The sequence below is a fragment of the Gastrolobium bilobum genome, unplaced genomic scaffold (genome assembly GCF_033153095.1).
Source record: "Gastrolobium bilobum isolate Gb01-03AN ecotype WA unplaced genomic scaffold, APGP_CSIRO_Gbil_v1 utg739, whole genome shotgun sequence".
In the NCBI taxonomy this organism is placed as follows: Eukaryota; Viridiplantae; Streptophyta; class Magnoliopsida; order Fabales; family Fabaceae; genus Gastrolobium; species Gastrolobium bilobum.
The window spans coordinates 310,370-328,573 of record NW_026897966.1 but is presented as its reverse complement, the minus strand read 5'-3'; the positions used below and the strand labels follow the sequence as shown (position 1 = coordinate 328,573).

The following is an 18,204-nucleotide window of genomic DNA, read 5'->3' as shown; positions in this document are numbered from 1 at the left end:
ATAATCAAAAAATGAAAATTTATTAGATTTGGTTGGTTTAATCTTTGTCTATTAGTATGAAAGTCATGGAACGAAGGATAAAAGGTATAATAAATAACAAATAAAAGACAAAATGAATAGTTTATATAATTTTTTAATGGCATTTAGGTAAATCTTAATGAAATAATAAAAATAAGAATAACTGTGAAGGAAACCTTATGAGAGGCATTTGAATTTAAAAAAAATTATTCTAACCTGTTCCCGTGGTAAATATTCTACAGCTATTAGTCCATCAAAATGATTTATCCAGGTCTGCTTTGACTAATTCCCAACTTGAAAACTATTGCTACTCTATCTAGCTGAACTATCTGAACTTAAAATGTTAAAAGTAAGGTTTGAATGCAATTTCCAATAGAAAAACTTGACATACGCAGCATTAAGGCGTATGTGAAATTAAGATTTTGTTATTGTAACTGAAAAGTGGTGTGAAAATACCATATCTCAATTACAAAGGCAACCCAACACACTGTTTCTTGATAAAAAAAATTCCAATAACCAAGAGTCCAATCACTAGTCCAGTCCCATTCATACTCATTTAAACAATTTTTGTTGCTTGGTGCACATGATGATCGTTATAACCAAGAGTCCAATCCCGAATCCGATACCTCAGGCACATGGTGGTCCTTTTACCAAAGAGTCTAATCACTAGTCCAATCCCACAGACACACAGCAGAAGAAAATGCATATAAATTATGCCCATAACTTATTAGAAGATAAAAATGAGAAAATGCATATCAATTATTCGCATAACTTCTTAGAAAATAAAATAAAATAAAAATTATTTGAAAGAATGAGATCCTTTATTCAAAGATGTTCAACAAATAATCTTCTTAGAAGAACTTGAATGTTATGTTATTCTTAAGTTGGCTTGAAATACATCAACTGTTTGTTCTCCATCAACAGAAATAACCTGTTCCATGATGGTCTGTGCAAAGCAAAACCACAAGGAATGAAATGAAATAATGAAAATTCTTTATTCCAAAGATGATTGACAATAAATTGAGAAGTACATGAATGTCATGTTATTCTGATGCTAGGTTGAAATCCATTGACTGTTAATCCGCCATCAACAGATATAACTTGTCCTGTGATATAAGAGGCAGCAGGCAGACAAAGGAAAGCCACCAAGGATGAAATTTCTTGAGCTTCTGCGATTCGTCGAAGAGGAGTTCGAGACAACATTTCATCTACATACTTCCTGTTGCGAAGCAGCTATCACAGTAGAAAACAATGAACAAGAATCGTTGTCCCCCAGCCAAAAAAGCAGTATTTATTTCAAAGTTTATTAAAAATGTTGCATCAGTCTAAAAACAAAATTTCAACAAATGTGAACAGACATCATGACAAAGCTCCTCAGTTGTGATAAATCGAGTTCAGGCATAGCTTCTACCCCCAAGTCTGGACTCTCAAGATCCATGCATTCCTATCTTTAAGGCACTCTGAAATCTTGTCTTGAAGCTTAACTAGACAATGTAACAACTATACAGCTACAAATTCTAGATGAATAAAGATAAGTGAGATCTTTAAGCCAACAATGAATTTTAAGACCATTCCTTTCACCATGTTTCAGAATGTATTATTCCTATTACACAGATCATTAGTTTTGTAATTAGGTAATTTATTTAACAGAAAGTGTGGTAGCCCTCAAACGGAAGTCTTGATGGTATATCAAGTCAATCACATTTGTAGAAGTTGCCAAATTCAGATGCCATTGTAATTTTAAATCAAGTTGTACATCACAGATAAAACTGGAATAAAAGGATATGGAATTCTTCTTGTATTATTTACTATTGATGAGTCTCTAATTTACTATGTATTAAGGGTCAATATGAGAATGAATTTGAATTAAAAGTAATTAAAAGTTATGAGAATTATAATTAAATTGTTATTTTATTTTCAATAATATTCTCATAAGATTTCTTATATTTTGGTGTAAATTTCAGCTCAATAAAGAGATAAATTGGAGAGATCAAGTAGATTGCTTTGAATTTCTGAATCATTCAAGATCTTATCAAATCTTCATTTGAATATTTTAAGGAAAGTTTTCCATTAAATAAAAAGGGGAAGATTTAAAGGATTGGATCAAAGATATGATTAGAGATTATATAGTAAGATTCCATTGAAGATAGTATGGAAAATTAAAAGACATGGTTTCATCCCTATAAAAAGGCATCTCTTGGAAACTCAAAAACACAATTCGACAGAGGCAACAATATTCAGAGGAGGAGACTCACGCTGGAGACCAGAGACCAGGATTCCGGAGAACTTGAAGATTGAAGACCATTGATTTTTCTTCTTCATCTTTTTCTTTTCTATCTAAAAACGAAAAGGAAACACTGATAGCCCAGGAAATAATAGAGGCTTGGTGTCTCCCACCGTCCCACCATTTCCCCACTCACTTCTTTCTTATACCTTTTTGTTTTCCCTCCCTCCTTCTCTCTTATATCTTAATCCCTCCCTTGCTTTCAATGCCCCCTACTGCCACATGTGCAGTGGGTAGTAACAGGAGGTTACACCTTTCACACTACCTCCATGGGAATCAATCAAATCCATAGCTACCCTTCCAACTCTTTCTATGATACAACTTAAACTTAGGGAGCCTAACGTAGTGCTAGTATTTTACAGTTTTAGTACAAGAATACAGCTATGTACAATAAACACTATTAACTAAGAAGATACTGTTTTAAGTTTTCAACAAATATGAGCATGCCTGTGTGTTATTTAAAACAAGCAGAAATACATACCAAGAAGTCAAATGTATTAGAGACTTCACAAAATATACCGGAAGAAACATGAGAGGAGGGTCAGTAGCTCTTAGTACATTTGTGTGAGATTTTTCTCTCAAAATGTTGAGCAAAATCTTGATGATCATAACATGCTGTTGAATAATCATACTAATATTGGATAGGTTAGTAGTATTTTCAAATTCCAATGGACTACAATTTACAATATTCCAGAAGAGATCTGACAATGAGTTAATTTTCATGTACCGAGATTGGAGGATGAACTGAATTTGTGACCACACCAATAGTATTAATATCCCATTTAAAATTTCAGATTTCAACAGAAAATAACTAGAGGGTTGAGCATCACAAGAGTCTATGAGATATTTATGAAACAGAGGCCTAATATAGTCAGCATTGAAGAAATGAACTTTGTTGGAGTGTAGTATTGTAGTGAAAATGTGTAATACTGCAGCAGATTAATATAACATGTTCAGATTCAATTCAATCTTAAGTAACAAGTGTGCCAGCTATTATCTTTGTCTTTTTTTTCCCTCTAGCGTAAGTTTATAACCGAAAACCTTGGCGGGGATGGTAGGTCACTAGAGATGTTTTCCAAGTCCTATTGAGTGAACAGGATAGTCAATGTCTCAATCTAGTAATCCTATTTTTGAATCCTTCAGCCTAAAGGTAGCAATTAACTCCAATAAAAATAGGAAGCAAGAACATTACCTGTTCCACAAGTGGAGTATTGGTAGTCGCAGGAACAACACAATTGCTCCTTATGCTGTCTTTTGCCCATTCACATGCCAGATTTTTTGTAAGCTGATTTATTGCAGCTGAAAATAGCATTGTACAGTAAACATTAAGTTTACTTGATCACTCTACATTTTGTTATAAGCTAGTTAAACAAGTAATTAGTAATGAATAAGATATGATAGATAGCTCACCTTTACTTGCTGCATAGACAGATCCAGTACCTAAGCTCACCACGCCAGCAATAGAAGAAATGAATACAATGCTTCCCATTCCAGATGCTTTTAGAAGAGGGTGTGATAGTTGGCACAGATGGTATGCAGAGTCTAAATTGATTGCCATAATTTCTGAGTAGTCTTCAGCAGTGTACTCAATAGTTGGTTTCCTAAAGTTTGCTCCAACATTGTTCACCTATGTAAGGAGGTGGAAGCATTATGATCAATGACAAGTTTAAAGATATAAAATCTCTCTAAATTGTGATTCTTAGTGATGTTTCTTTTTTCAGTATTGGGAATAGGGACTTAAACTTACATATATGTTAAGCTTGCCATTGAAGATGGAGGTCACTTCTTGAATGAGTTTCTCTCTGTGGACTTGAGATGACACATCACACACTGACCCAGAAACCAAAAAGCCCTTTTTCCGCCATTCATCTAAGCACTTATTTACCTCTGCTTGGTTTCTGGAACAAGTGTGGACAGTGGCACCAAACCCACATAACTCCTCCACTATGGCATGCCTGAAAAGTGAACACAGTTTCAGACCAAAAAATATCAAATTTTTATAGCCAAAGGTAGAAACTTTATAGCCACAGTTCAAATGGGGATGAATCAAAATACTATCTTTCCAAACAAGGAAAAAGAAAAGAGAGAAACTGACCCAATCCCACGAGTTCCACCGGTGACGAGTGCAGTCATTCCGTTAAGGGACCATCTCGAAGCTCTGTTGGGAATGCTCTCTGCAGCTGCCATTTCATTTGTTTGCAATTTGTTCAACACAATTCCTCTTTTTCAAAAGTCATTACACATTACACAACATGTCTATAATACTCACGAAAAAGTAAACAAAAATGGGAGAAGTTATACTTGTTAATTTTTGTTTTGTCAGTACTTAGTAAAATTTTAATCGTTAATTTCTCTCGATCCAACAATTATAACTTATTAAAAATTAATAATTAATTAATAAGTATGATCTAATAAATTACAACCATTAAATTAACAAAAATCAACAGTTAAAATTTAGTAACAAGAAGTAATAAAAAAAAAGAAATAATAAGTATAATCTCCTCCAACAAAAATTGAGTAAATTTAATATTACTATCACTATATTTTTTCAGAGTAAATATCCTTTTCGATCCTCAACAAATTTTATGATGCCTGTTTTAGTTTCTAGCAAATAGAAAGGCTATTCGTGGTCTCTAATAAATTCAAAGTGGACCCATTTTAATCATTTCGAGAGACTAATGTGAATTTTTTTAAATTTGTGAGGATCATGATTTCAACTAAATTGGTCCATTTTGAATTTCTTAGGACTACGAATAACCTTTTTATTTGCTAGCGACTAAAGCAGACATCGTTAAATTTGTCCGAAGACTAAAAAATGTATTTACTCATTTTTTTAAGAACTATATTTAAGGATTTATTAGAAAAAATAATAATAATAACAACAACTAACGAAAAGTGAAAATTTGACGAGAGGAGATGTAGTTAAGTGAGCAAGAAATGATTGATTTGAAGAAGAGAATGAATGTTCTTTAAAAAAAATAAAAAAAATAAAAAATGATTGATATTAAGATATGCTATTATTCTTTGCTGGAAATATTGCGTTTCATTTTATCATTGCAAGTATAGAAGAATTCACATCAGCCCAGAGCTTATAACAAATACGTTTGTGATGAACCTTTGTATTTTATTATCTATGTCATGATTAGAAATTTGAGGGGGGGAAAGTATGAGAATAGAAGGAATGAGGAGAGGAAAAGAATAAAACAAAAATACAATTCTTTTAGTACTATTTTTCTAATAAAAATATCATATTTTTATTATTTTTGAACTGTCTGTCTTCTTTTTTAAAATTTTCATAATTACAGTGTAAAAAATAACATACAAATAAAATAACAAGGTATTAGCCACATATGGTAGCAGCTCAAGACCCTCGTAACCGTAAGGTTGAGAATGCAAAGTTTGAAATTTGATAAACGCATTTGTTGGGAGGGAGAATGCTTAATTGCTCTCTTCCCCCAATATTGGATTAATTCACTCTAAAAGTCGAACATGTGGGATCATCGATGGGTACTTGTACTAAAAAATAAATAAATGACACACAAACGAGTACATTATAATAAGAAACTTTATTTAAAGTTTGTCTTAAAAAGGGTAGAAGGAAACTTTTAAGTAAGAAAATGAGAAATGTTCTCCTTATTTCAGAGATAGAGTTAAAATATGTGGAATCAAAGTTGTTTTTCCATTATTTTAATTTAAAAAAACCTGTCCTTAACTGGAAAAAAAACATTCTCCCTTTAAAAACATTTAAAAAAAACATTTTCTACTCCTTTTACCTTAACTGGAAAAAACCTTAAAATTTCAAACAAAGACAAGTCTTATACTTCAATCCTGTCCTTACATTACATTCAAACAAATCATACAAAGCATAACGGTTGAGAAATCAGAGTGTTAGTATCATAATGGTTGAAAATTTAAAGTCCCGGAAAAGAATGAGCTAAACAAAGAGCTTATAACCGAAAGCACTAATAAACTTGATGCCTTGGGTTGAAACTTGGTGTCAGCTAGAATCATGTCCGAATTCAAAATCTCACTTTCAAGCATCATGAAGTTTAGAATGCTTCATATTTTTTTAGTCACAAAAAGTATCATCATAATTGTGCTTCAGAAAATTCAGTTCGTGTGATAGAACATCTACAAATTCGAGTGTCATTTTAGTTACAAACAAAATTTATAGAGTAACCAAAATGTAAATTGAATCCCCTAATCCATATTTGTAGATGCTTTTCTGACTGGATGCTGGGATCAGATCTTATCTTGTTAATAACAGGAGAGGGGCATATATTATGAAAGAGAAAGCCATAAAAGTAATTAAATAGTACCCTCCATTTATGATATAAGCAGTTCCTGAGTTACATAGGACCAGCCATTCTCATTTGAAACTAAAAGAGAGAAATGACTTGTACCAAAAAAAAAAGAGATGAAATTACAGATCAAGGTTGTCCCTTGTCACATACATAGCTAACTACTAGGGAGTAGAAATAAAATGAGAATAATTTATTCCATAGATGAGCAGTTAAAGAATTTTAGGTAATTCTCATGCTGGGTTGAAATCCATTCACAGTGTATCCTCCATCAACAGAAATAACCTGTCCAGTGATGTAAGAGGCAGCAGGCAAACAAAGGAAAGTCACCAACGACGACACTTCTTCTGGTTCTGCAATGCGCTTAAGAGGAGTTCGAGACGTAATACCATCCATAAACTCTTGGTTACCTAGCAGCTACAAAAAAAAAAAAAGTTGAATCGAACACAAGATTTTCCATAATTCTAATAAATATTGAATTATTGTGAGAACATTGAATGAAAAGACTTGGTTGATAATGCACAAGTCCATCATCTCATATAATAAACATAATTTCCAATCACAAAAGCTACAAAATTCTGCTACGTTGGCTCTGTAATATTGACTTCAGAAACTACCGTGTGGCATTTCAATGAAAGAACAAAATTTAACACAATCAAATACATAAACACTAACTTTATGTTAATCTACCAATAGCACAGCGATCCATAAAAGAGGCACTGGGATATAAAATTTTTAAGTAGCAAAATTTTATAACTGCTGAATTCAAAACCTCGGTGGACATGACAGGAAACACTTGATAGCCAAAATAATTCAATTATCCATCAATGGACAAGCAGCCCTTAAAGATTCTAAACTCTTCAGCATGTTGGGTTAGCTAGTGGTTTAGTATTATTAGACATGTAAATTGTTTCTAATTTTAGGAGTTCATTGTATATGTCATGTGCGGGTTCGATCCTTATCGCCCCCCACTTTCTTTCTAGTGGAATTTCTTTTTTCGCACAGGTAGGTGGGCCTATGCATTGTCCACCCTTCAAGCCCAGTGAACTCTCGTGTGAGGGGGCGTGTTGAGATATATAAAATCATTAATGTAGCCTCACCCCAAAGGATAAGCTTTTGGGTTGAATTAGTTCTTTACATCATGCAATTATTTTGGTGGAGTTTATGATGTGTAAAGAACCTTGAGATACACCACCCCAAAAGCTAGCTCAAAGAGTGGGAGTTCCCAAGGTCTTATAAACTCCACATTAGTTGCTCTTCAACCAATGTGAGACTATATATGGTGAGGATCGAACCTCAAGCTCTGATACCATGTAAAGAACCTTGGGATACACCACCCCAAAAGCTAGCTCAAAAGGTGGGAGTGCCCAAGGCCTTATAAACTCCACATTAGTTGCTCTTCAACCAATGTGGGACTATATCTTAACACGCTCCCTCACGCAAGAGCCCTCTTGGCTTGAAGCGTGGATTATGCAACAGGCCCAATCTTTAGTTTACCTTTCTTTGTGCTTCCACTTTAAAGTGGGGGGCGGTGAGGATCGAACCCGGGACACGAGGCTCACGAGGCTCTGATACCGTGTAAAGAACTAATTCAACCCAAAAGCTTAAGCTGTTGGGTGAGGGCCTCTTTAATGGTTTATATTATACTCTAGCACGCCCCCTCACACGAGAGTTCACTGGACTTGAAGGGTGGATAATGCACATGCCTACTCCTGTGCTAAGAAAATTCCACAAGAGAAAGTGGGGAAAGGTATCAGAGCTAGCTTTTGTATCCCAAGGTTCTTTACATGGTATCAGAGCTAGCTTTTGGGGTGGTGTATCCCAAGGTTCTTTAACATGGTATCAGAGCTTGAGGTTAGATCCTCACCGCCCCCCACTTTAAAGTGGAAGCACAAAAAAGGTAAACCAAAGATTGGGCTTGTTGCATAATCCACGCTTCAAGCCAAGAGGGCTCTTGCGTGAGGGGGCGTGTTGAGATATATAGTCCCACATTGGTTGAAGAGCAACTAATGTGGAGTTTATAAGGCCTTGGGCACTCCCACCCTTTGAGCTAGCTTTTGGAGTGGTGTATCCCAAAGTTCTTTACATGGTATTAGAGCTAGCTTTTGGGATGGTGTATCCCAAGGTTCTTTAACATGATGAATGTCAATTGAAAATCTCTTCTTTGTATAGTTATGAAAGTAGTATAATTAATTCTGTGCTTCTTACAAACATTTCCCCAATGCTGCAGGATATGGATGATTAGGTAATGCCTTGTCTACAAAGTAAAGGCTTTTGTAGAAAGGAAAACAGCCAGAAGAAATAAAGATAGGGAACAAGAAAATTACATGTTCTACAAGTGAGGTTCTGGTTGCCCATGGTACAACACTGTTGCTCCTTATGTTGTCTTTCGCCCATTCACAAGCCAGATCTTTTGTGAGCTGATTAATTGCAGCTGAAAATTCAGTGGACAAATTAAAATTGTCTCTCTTTGTTTGTACTAGCATTTTATTAATCACATCTACATGAAAGAAAAGACCTATGAGTATAGTACTCACCTTTACTTGCTGCATAGACAGATCCAGTACCACAGCTCACCACACCTGCAACAGACGAAATGAACACAATGCTTCCCATTGCAGATGCTTTTAGAAGAGGATAAGAAAGTTGGCACAGATGGAATGCAGAGTCTAAATTAACTGTCATCAGCTCGGAATATTCTTCAGCAGTGTACTCAATGGATGGCTTTCGAAAGTTTGTTCCAACGTTGTTTACCTAAAGCACAAAGTCATGCATATGTATGATTCACAACAGGTAAATTAGATGGAAGGAGACTACTTTCAAAGCGAGTCATTAATTTGTGATGGATGCTTAAAATCTCACATAAGGAGCATTTGCACACACTGTTCAAGTCTACTAAATGAAACAAATGTGGCTATAAACAATGTATTTATTAAAAGGGTTCGTTTTTTCTGCAGTGAATGCAGAAAAATTATCTGCATTGAACTCAAAACGACGTTATTTTAAGGCAGAAATCAAGGTATTTTTGTAATTATAATTTATTCCAAGATTATAACAATATTTATAATTATAATTTTTTAATCTTTCAACCCAAAACGACGTCATTTTAGAAATGAATGTAGATAACTTATCTGCATTCACTGTAGAAACATTAAAGCCTTAATAAAAATATCATCAATGATATTGGAGAATGATTAACTAGCTCCAATGAATGAATTCAATAAGCTATGAAAATCAAGCGAGAAACAGTTTGTTGTTAACCGCAACTCTAAACACTGATCAACTAGAACATTTCTAATCAAGTCCTTCAGAATAGGTACACAAAATGTATAAATTGTAAGAAAATAGATGTGGTGACGGGGCAACACTTTAGTTGTTATGGGAAAACAAGTCGTGCATGTTGCTGTATAGACAGATCCACTTTTATAAATAAAAGCAATCCTAGTCCTATGTTAGCACTGTTTGAAATATTCAAGTGAGTTATAAATAAAGAAGTGTCACATCGGCTAAATTTGAACCAAGTGAACACCGTATAAATACAAAAGACCCATAAATTTATCACTTTAAGATTTTGGATTGAGATGTGGTGTTGGCCCATTTATTATGGTTTATTGCTTGATCAATTGATGGAAAAATCTTTGTAAAGGGTTTTAGGCTCCACGTACCATTCCCAACGAGCACTACAAATAATTTTTAAGTTCAATGGATCAAGTTGAAAGGAAATTAAATGGTAACTTTTGCGGGAACTGGAGTGAATTTCCCTTTTAGTAATATTATAGTTCTTCTAAATACCCGTATTTCTTTTAGCTCTCCACAGTCAAAATCAAACTTCAGTGTGTTTTGCTGCTCATCATCCACACCACAGCCCAACCTCTTTACTATCTTCCAATCATATGTTAATTCTAAGTTTTTCTAATAATGATGTGATACTACATGATTATATGATAATGTACAAAAGATTTAAACATAAAAGTGAAATAAAAATTAAACTCTAGATGTAATGATCTTCTACATAGGTCCATACTTTTAATCTATTGGCTTTCTATAACTCATTTATATGCATAGCACTACGAGTACTTACATAGATGTTAAGTTTGCCATTGAAGGTGGAGGCCACTTCCTGAATGAGTTTCTCTCTGTTGGGTCGAGAGGACACATCACAAACCGACCCAGTAACCAGAAAGCCTTGACTTTTCCATTCTTGTAAGCACTTATTAAGCTCTTCTTCGGTCCTAGAACAAGTGTGTACAGCAGCACCAAATCCAGCTAAATCACTCACTATGGCATGCCTGAACACACAGTTTCAAATGAATCAATCAGAATAAACCAATATGAATGATCGAGAAAGATAATAATAATAATAATAAAATGGGGAAATGTATTGAGAAGAAGAAAAAGAAAACCCAATCCCACGGGTGCCACCAGTGACAAGAGCTGTCAATCCATTGAGAGACCATCTTGGTCCTCTGTTAATGCTACTATGTGCTTCTTCCATTTTCCACTCACTTCTCACTGTGTTCTCATTCAAAAAAGGTCAAAAGGCATATTTTGATGCTGTGATTAGATATGTATGTTCATTCATCGAGATCAAGACCCTATCTTTTTGCAGAATGCACATGTCAAAAAATATATTTATTTAATGGCAACTTGGGCTATTATGGCAAGAAATTTAATATATTTAAGTAAGGGCACCATGACTATTATGGAAAGAGCCTAGGTTAGATCCATGAAAGCAAAACATTACATGTAAAGTAAAGATCATTTACTCCACCGAATAGTTAAAATATTATTTAATGGCTCCATCAACATGTGCAATGAGAATCAAACTAGCCAAAGAAGGTGCTTTTCATGAATATTGAGAAACTTTGAAGCAATCAAATAAGTTGCGCTGAAAATTGTATGACTTTGTAACATAAAGTTCGACTAGTGCGATTCATGACAGGTCTCAGGATTAAAGTTTTAAACTCTTATCAAAGACAATACTGGAAGAATCGAACACATGCTTTCACTCCACTGTTCAGTTCTCTGGCGCGAACAGCTTTCATCATTTGGTTGACTCACATTCTTTAAACTGTGCTGCTTCGTTACTAAACCTGGTCTCTGATTGAAAAATCCCCTTCATCTGCAAGTTGTTGGGCTATTTTTCACTTAATAAGCCCGTCCAACTCAATAAGGAAAATTAGGGTTCCCTCTTTGCCAAAGAAATATCCAGCAGCCACATTGCAAGGTAAGAAGAGAGAGCAGCCACAATACAAATGTTCATCTTCAAGATCTCCTCCGTTTATCGGCAGATTGAGCTGAAATTTTTATAATATATTCAAGATTTATCAATCTTAATTCCTAATGGTGTATTTGTTGAGGAGGTCCTAGAAACTCCATATCCGATTTGTTTCTATTTGTAACTGATTAGTATTTTTGGGCAGTGAGATTAAAAAGGGATATATCTTTGATCGATCATTTAGTCATCCTCAAATTTCTTTTATTTGTTCCTCACTTGTCATTCTCTAATATGACTGTTGGATTTTGATTGGAATTTTTTTTTGGTAGAAAAAGATTTCGGACAACAACTTTTTGCATTATATAGTTACTATAGTACAATCTATGCTTGAGTTGTGTAATTAATTGTTCATGTGTTGCAACACCTATTGGGTTGCCAACTCCAGACCCAACCCAACGAAATAGCAATAATCACAGGGCCATTCGGATTAGTTCCAGGCCCAAACATTTTAATGATTTCATCATGGGCTGATAGCCTTTTTGTAATAGGACAGTTAGGATGGTAAATCAATTGTCCTCAGAATATATACAGAAAATACAAAGAGAAGAAAACAAAGAAAATTGTTGGACAATTCTCCCTCTCTCCTATTTTCTCTCTCTTCTAACTAACTTCTCTCAATTTCATCATCTTCTTCCTTACAATCTGGTGCTTTCATTGCTGCATCTCCTCCTATGGCTGACAATACCAGGATGAGAGATCTTCAAAATCAACTCACTGAAATCCGTCAACTATTGCAAGCTACTGAGACTCGTCTTCAAACGAATGAGGCTACCACTACCCAGCAATTTATTGCCTGGGAGATGGCCCATGACCGTCGTTTTAATGTAATTGAAAATCAACAAACAGAACGTTTTGAGGATATGCGCACTGATTTAGAGCGACGTCTTCAGCAACAACCCAACAATGGATTAGCTCATCACCATGGCAGACCACAGGGTATCTTGGGCCCAGGTCCTGGTGGCCGCTCCCCACGTTTAGATCTTCCTCGGTTCTCAAGTGGTGACCCTACTCGCTGGCTCTTTTCAGTGGAACGTTATTTTCTCTATTATCAAACCCTTGAACCAGACAAGCTTTTACTGGCTTCCTTCCATTTAGATGACCCTGCTGCCAGTTGGTTTCAGGGTATGTCTCGTGATGGTATTATCCCAACGTGGAATGCATTCGTCCTGGCCATCAATCAACGTTTTGGGCCTACGGAATTCAAAGACCCAGCTTCCTTCCTTGCCAAGTTACACCAAACAGCCACAGTCCAAGACTACCAGACGTCTTTTGAACGACTATCTAGTCGTGTCCCTGGCTTATCACCAGCTCTCACCAAGAGCATGTTCATTTCTGGCCTTAAACCCAGAATTCGCAGCTCCATCATTCCTCATCGACCGGTTGATGTCCATCACGCTTTTGCCCTTGCACGTGTATATGAGGACCAACTCAATTTGGAACGTTCCTTCAAACCGTGGATTCCCAGATCTACCACACCCTCAAAGGGCCTTGCTCTACCGGTTCCTTCTCCGGTTCCCCATGCTTCACCTCTTGCTGCCATTCCTCTCAAAAGATTATCCCCTGCAGAAATTCAAGCCAAAAGAGACAAAAATATTTGTTTCACTTGTGAGGAGAAATACCATTTTGGGCATAAATGCAAAAATAAACCAGCTCTATTATACATAGATGGAAATGATACCGAATTGCTGGATACTGCAATATGCGAGGATAGTGACACCATACACCCCACTGTTGAATCATCAGACCCTCCACCCGAAATCAGCTATCATGCTCTCTTCGGTCATAGCAATTCACGTTCCTTTCGGTTGCAAGGTACCATTTCGGGTAAACCACTTCAAGTCCTCATTGATGGGGGTAGTACCCATAATTTTATTACACCTAGGATGTCTTCTTTTCTCCATTTGACAATGCAAGCCATTCCACCATTCACGGTCCAGGTTGGGAATGGGGACACCCTGCTCTGCTCTGCTCAATGCACACATGTACCACTGTTGTTACAGACTGAGTTGTTCCACGTGGATTTGTTTGTAATTGATCTCAAAGGGGCTGACATCGTCCTTGGAGTGCAGTGGTTGGCCACACTTGGCCCTATCATCACTGATTACCATCAGCTTACAATGTCTTTCTCCCGGGGCAATTCCACCGTGCTACTCCAAGGGACACTGTCCTTGGACCCAGCTGCCATTTCTCCAGCTCAATTGCATCGGTTAGTGGCTCAGAATTCAGTATCCTCATGTCATATGTGCTTTATTACTTCCTCCATAGCCTTGCCCCTGTGATTTCCAACAGCAACCAGCAACCGAATGCTTGTACTGAGGAACCTGCAATTCAAAAAGTGTTACAAGAATTTAGTGATGTTTTTGCTCTTCCTCCTACACTGCCACCAAACCGTACCTTTAACCACAGGATAGTCCTCCAACCAGACACTAAACCCATTCAGGTTCGTCCTTACCGATACCCTCATTTTCAAAAAAATGAGATTGAGCGGTTGGTAAAGGAGATGTTGGCAGGAGGACTGATCAGGGCCAGTCAATCTCCTTTTAGTTCACCGGTTCTACTGATAAAAAAGAAAGATGGTACCTGGAGTTTTTGTGTTGATTACAGGGCTCTCAACACAGTCACGGTAAAGGACAAATTCCCCATTCCGACTATTGATGAATTGTTGGACGAGTTACATGGGTCTACCATTTTTTCAAAGTTGGACTTGTGCTCCGGTTACCATCAGATATTAATGGAACCCGCTGACATCAACAAGACCGCTTTCAGAACACACAAGGGTCATTACGAGTTTGTCGTAATGCCATTTGGCCTCACTAACGCCCCATCAACATTCCAAGCTACAATGAATGAGGTTTTTTCTGAATTTCTTTGTCGTTTTGTTGTCATTTTCTTTGATGATATCTTGGTATATAATGCATCCTTACAGGATCATGTCCACCACTTATTCCAAGTATTGCAAACACTGCGAAGCAATTCCTTGTATGCAAAGCTGTCCAAATGTTCATTTGCACTCCATTCCATCCACTTTTTGGGGCATATCATATCCGGCCAGGGGGTTAAACCTGATCCTCAGAAAATCCAAGCCATTGTTGATTGGCCACTGCCTCTATCTCAGACACATATCCGAGCCTTTTTAGGCCTATCCGGATACTATAGACGCTTCATCAAACACTACGCCTTGGTTGCTGCCCCTTTATCTGATTTATTGAGCAAAACAGCTTTCGTTTGGTCGGCAGCCACACAGGAAGCATTTGACAAATTAAAGGCTTTAATCACTGCTGCCCCTATTTTGGCGCTACCGGATTTTTCACTTCCGTTTATTGTCGAAACAGATGCTTCGGGTATTGGTGTGGGTGCTGTGCTTCTCCAGAATAATCATCCCATTGCATTTTTCAGTAAGAAACTCTCCCCTACCATGCACAACAAATCTACTTACGTCCGCGAAATGTTTGCCATTTCTGCGGCAGTTGCCAAGTGGAGACAATACTTATTGGGGTCTCAATTCATCATTCGAACTGATCATCGCAGTCTTCATCACCTTTTAGCTCAATTGGTACAAACCCCAGAACAGCAGCTATTTCTGGCCAAGTTACTGGGCTTCAATTTCACCATACAGTATAAATCTGGAAAAACCAATGTGGTTGCGGATGCTCTTTCCAGACAACCAGATAGCCTACCTTCTGTCCAACCAGCCCACCTAGCTGTGATGTCTGGTCCTACTTCGAATTACTCCACCACCTTGTACACTGAGTTACTACAGGACCCCTTTACTGCCAATATCCTGCAAGACATACAGCAGCACCCAAATGCTTGGCCCAAATGGCGAATTCAAGGCCAACTTTTGCTACACAACAACAGAATCTTTCTCCCCGCAGGCTCCAAATTAATCCCTCAATTGTTACATGAGATGCACTCATCCACTCAAGGGGGTCACTCTGGTTTTACTACCACACTGCACCGTATAACCTGTACATTCACATGGAAAGGAATTAGACGGGATGTTAAGCAATTTGTCAAGAATTGTATTGTGTGTCAAAAGACTAAACCTCAGAATCATGCCCCTTACGGCTTGTTGCAACCCATCACACCGCCTGATTCACTATGGACTGACCTTTCCATGGATTTTATCACGCACTTGCCCCTTTCCAATGGTTTCACAGCCATATTGGTTGTAGTTGATCGCTTTTCCAAGGGTGGCCACTTCACTGCTCTACGTCCCAATTACACAGCTGCACACATCGCCAAAGTTTTTTGGGATTCAGTTGGTAAATTGCATGGTTTCCCTCGCACGATCATATCTGACCGTGACCCACTCTTCTTAAGCAATTTCTGGCGCACACTGTTTAAACTCCAAGGCACCTCGTTACACTATAGCACGACCTATCATCCACAAACAGATGGCCAGACGGAGAGGGTCAATCGATGTCTACAGCAATACCTTAGAGCATTTACACATACACATCCCAAGTTATGGTCCAAGTACCTTAGCTTTGCTGAGTTCCACTTCAATACAGCTTTCAATCGCTCCACCGGTCTTACCCCATTTGAGATCACCTTTGGCCGCAAACCACCTACCATCTTGGCATACACTTTTGGTTCTTCGACAGTTGATGCCATAGATTCTGATTTGTCCACCAGATCCCAGATTTTGAGCACCCTAAAGGAAAATTTATTTAAATCCCAGAATGCTATGAAAGCATATGCTGATCGGAAAAGAAAAGAGAAAACCTTTGAGGTGGGAGATTGGGTTCTGCTGCGCCTACAACCCTACCGGAAGTTGTCAGTACATCGCCGGTCTTCACAGAAACTGGCCCAGCGATTTTATGGACCTTACCAGGTCCAAGAGAGGATAGGGCTGGTTTCATACCGCTTGTCTCTTCCGGAGGATGCTCGTATACACGATGTTTTCCATGTGTCACTTCTCCGTCCCTTTCATAAGGACGACAACAACCCATTTCCACCGTCACCGCTTCCTTCCACGGCTGAACCCCCCTTACACCGCCCCTTGGCTATGGTGGGTACTCGCTCCATTTGGCGTCAGGGCCAAGAGGTCTCACAAGTTTTAGTACAATGGGAGGGCTTACCTCTCGATGACTGTACTTGGGAAGATGCATCTACAGTGATGGAGATGGCTTCCAATCTTGTCCCAAGCTCTGTGCTTTCTGCGGCACCGACACCATCAACTGCAACCACTCACGGACATTGCTTTCCTTCCACACACGTGGCCAGTTCACTTCCTAATGTCCAATCCACAGCCAATCGGTCTTTGCCTACTCCACAATGCCATCCAGCTGTGTTGACTGAAGCCACCCCAACTGGACTTGTCCCAACCGTTGATCAGCTTTCATCCAACGGCCCATCACGCATCGAGGACGATGCTGCAACTCAAGTGGGAAGGATTGTTGCAACACCTATTGGGTTGCCAACTCCAGACCCAACCCAACGAAATAGCAATAATCAAAGGGCCATTCGGATTAGTTCCAGGCCCAAACATTTTAATGATTTCATCATGGGCTGATAGCCTTTTTGTAATAGGACAGTTAGGATGGTAAATCCATTGTCCTCAGAATATATACAGAAAATACAAAGAGAAGAAAACATAGAAAATTGTTGGACAATTCTCCCTCTCTCCTATTTTCTCTCTCTTCTAACTAACTTCTCTCAATTTCATCATCTTCTTCCTTACATCATGCCTTCCATTTAAGACAACTTAGTATTTCAATTTGATTGCTAGTGGAAATTTTGAATCGACTATAAAATTATAATTTTGTACTTGTCACGTGAAGGAATTTGTTCACCTTAAAACTGTTTTTGTGTTTTTAAGCTTAATTATTGTTTATTTAATTATTTTGCTTGTATTTAAGCAAAATGTGTGGATTGCAATTATAACTTAACACTTACAACTAAATCAACTCTATTAGTTGGTCATAATGTTTCTAAACCAACTTACAGCACTTACCGCTTACAACTCATCCTTGTAGTGTTATTTTAGGGTTCTGTCAACCATTTATCAAATTTGGACAGTTTAGATTGGAATACTGGATCAATGGATGAAGGGTTGAACCAATGAATAAATGATTCACAAGTGGGACTTTATAAATAAACACGATGATTGGTGCCTATTTATTGAGATTTGAGGATGTAAAAATCAATTCAACCCAAATAATTTTATATAACTCTAATACTCTCTCTCATATGAGAGTTGATTGGATTTGAATGATGGATGATGCATCAAGCTCAATTTACCTGTGCTAAAAAACTTCACAAAACTTAATTAATTATTAATAAATAAGAGACGGTGAAGATCAAACCCGTGACATTGA

At 37.4% G+C, this 18,204-nt stretch overlaps 2 protein-coding genes across 8 annotated transcripts; both read right to left on the bottom strand.

Annotated features, from left to right (window-relative positions):
* Window positions 1-909: 909 nt before the first annotated feature.
* LOC133311843 (tropinone reductase homolog At5g06060-like) lies at window positions 910-4,517 on the bottom strand. Of its 5 annotated transcripts, none has more exons than XM_061512955.1 (5): window positions 4,398-4,517; window positions 4,050-4,257; window positions 3,713-3,929; window positions 3,465-3,601; window positions 910-1,233 (listed from the first exon to the last, which is right to left on the bottom strand). In XM_061512955.1, the coding sequence occupies exons 1-5, from the start codon at window positions 4,487-4,489 to the stop codon at window positions 1,057-1,059; spliced, it is 831 nt and encodes a 276-aa protein (XP_061368939.1). In that variant the 5' UTR covers window positions 4,490-4,517; the 3' UTR covers window positions 910-1,056. The 5 variants fall into 5 exon arrangements, with proteins under 5 accessions (XP_061368939.1, XP_061368940.1, XP_061368938.1 ...); XM_061512956.1 differs by having other exon boundaries at window positions 910-1,237; window positions 3,490-3,601; XM_061512954.1 differs by having other exon boundaries at window positions 910-1,251; window positions 3,495-3,601.
* A 2,172-nt stretch (window positions 4,518-6,689) lies between these two features.
* On the bottom strand, window positions 6,690-13,272 carry LOC133311844 (tropinone reductase homolog At5g06060-like). Of its 3 annotated transcripts, none has more exons than XM_061512961.1 (6): window positions 13,259-13,272; window positions 11,007-11,060; window positions 10,685-10,892; window positions 9,141-9,357; window positions 8,931-9,037; window positions 6,690-7,020 (listed from the first exon to the last, which is right to left on the bottom strand). In XM_061512961.1, the coding sequence occupies exons 1-6, from the start codon at window positions 13,270-13,272 to the stop codon at window positions 6,826-6,828; spliced, it is 795 nt and encodes a 264-aa protein (XP_061368945.1). In that variant the 3' UTR covers window positions 6,690-6,825. The 3 variants fall into 3 exon arrangements, with proteins under 3 accessions (XP_061368945.1, XP_061368944.1, XP_061368943.1); XM_061512960.1 differs by lacking the exon at window positions 13,259-13,272 and adding an exon at window positions 8,157-8,169 and having other exon boundaries at window positions 6,690-7,013; window positions 11,007-11,098; XM_061512959.1 differs by lacking the exon at window positions 13,259-13,272 and having other exon boundaries at window positions 11,007-11,098.
* Window positions 13,273-18,204: the final 4,932 nt, after the last annotated feature.

Coding starts and splice junctions, on each gene's coding strand:
- LOC133311844 (XM_061512960.1), bottom strand. CDS start 11,098: ATGGAAGAAGCACATAGTAGCATTAACAGAGGACCAAGATGGTCTCTC. Junction 10,893..11,006: donor GGTGGCACCCGTGGGATTGG/GTTTTCTTTTTC, acceptor CTGTGTGTTCAG/GCATGCCATAGTGAGTGATT. Junction 9,358..10,684: donor ATGGCAAACTTAACATCTAT/GTAAGTACTCGT, acceptor TTTGTGCTTTAG/GTAAACAACGTTGGAACAAA.
- LOC133311843 (XM_061512955.1), bottom strand. CDS start 4,489: ATGGCAGCTGCAGAGAGCATTCCCAACAGAGCTTCGAGATGGTCCCTT. Junction 3,602..3,712: donor TGTCTATGCAGCAAGTAAAG/GTGAGCTATCTA, acceptor TGCTATTTTCAG/CTGCAATAAATCAGCTTACA. Junction 1,234..3,464: donor TGCTTCCTATTTTTATTGGA/GTTAATTGCTAC, acceptor CGCAACAGGAAG/TATGTAGATGAAATGTTGTC.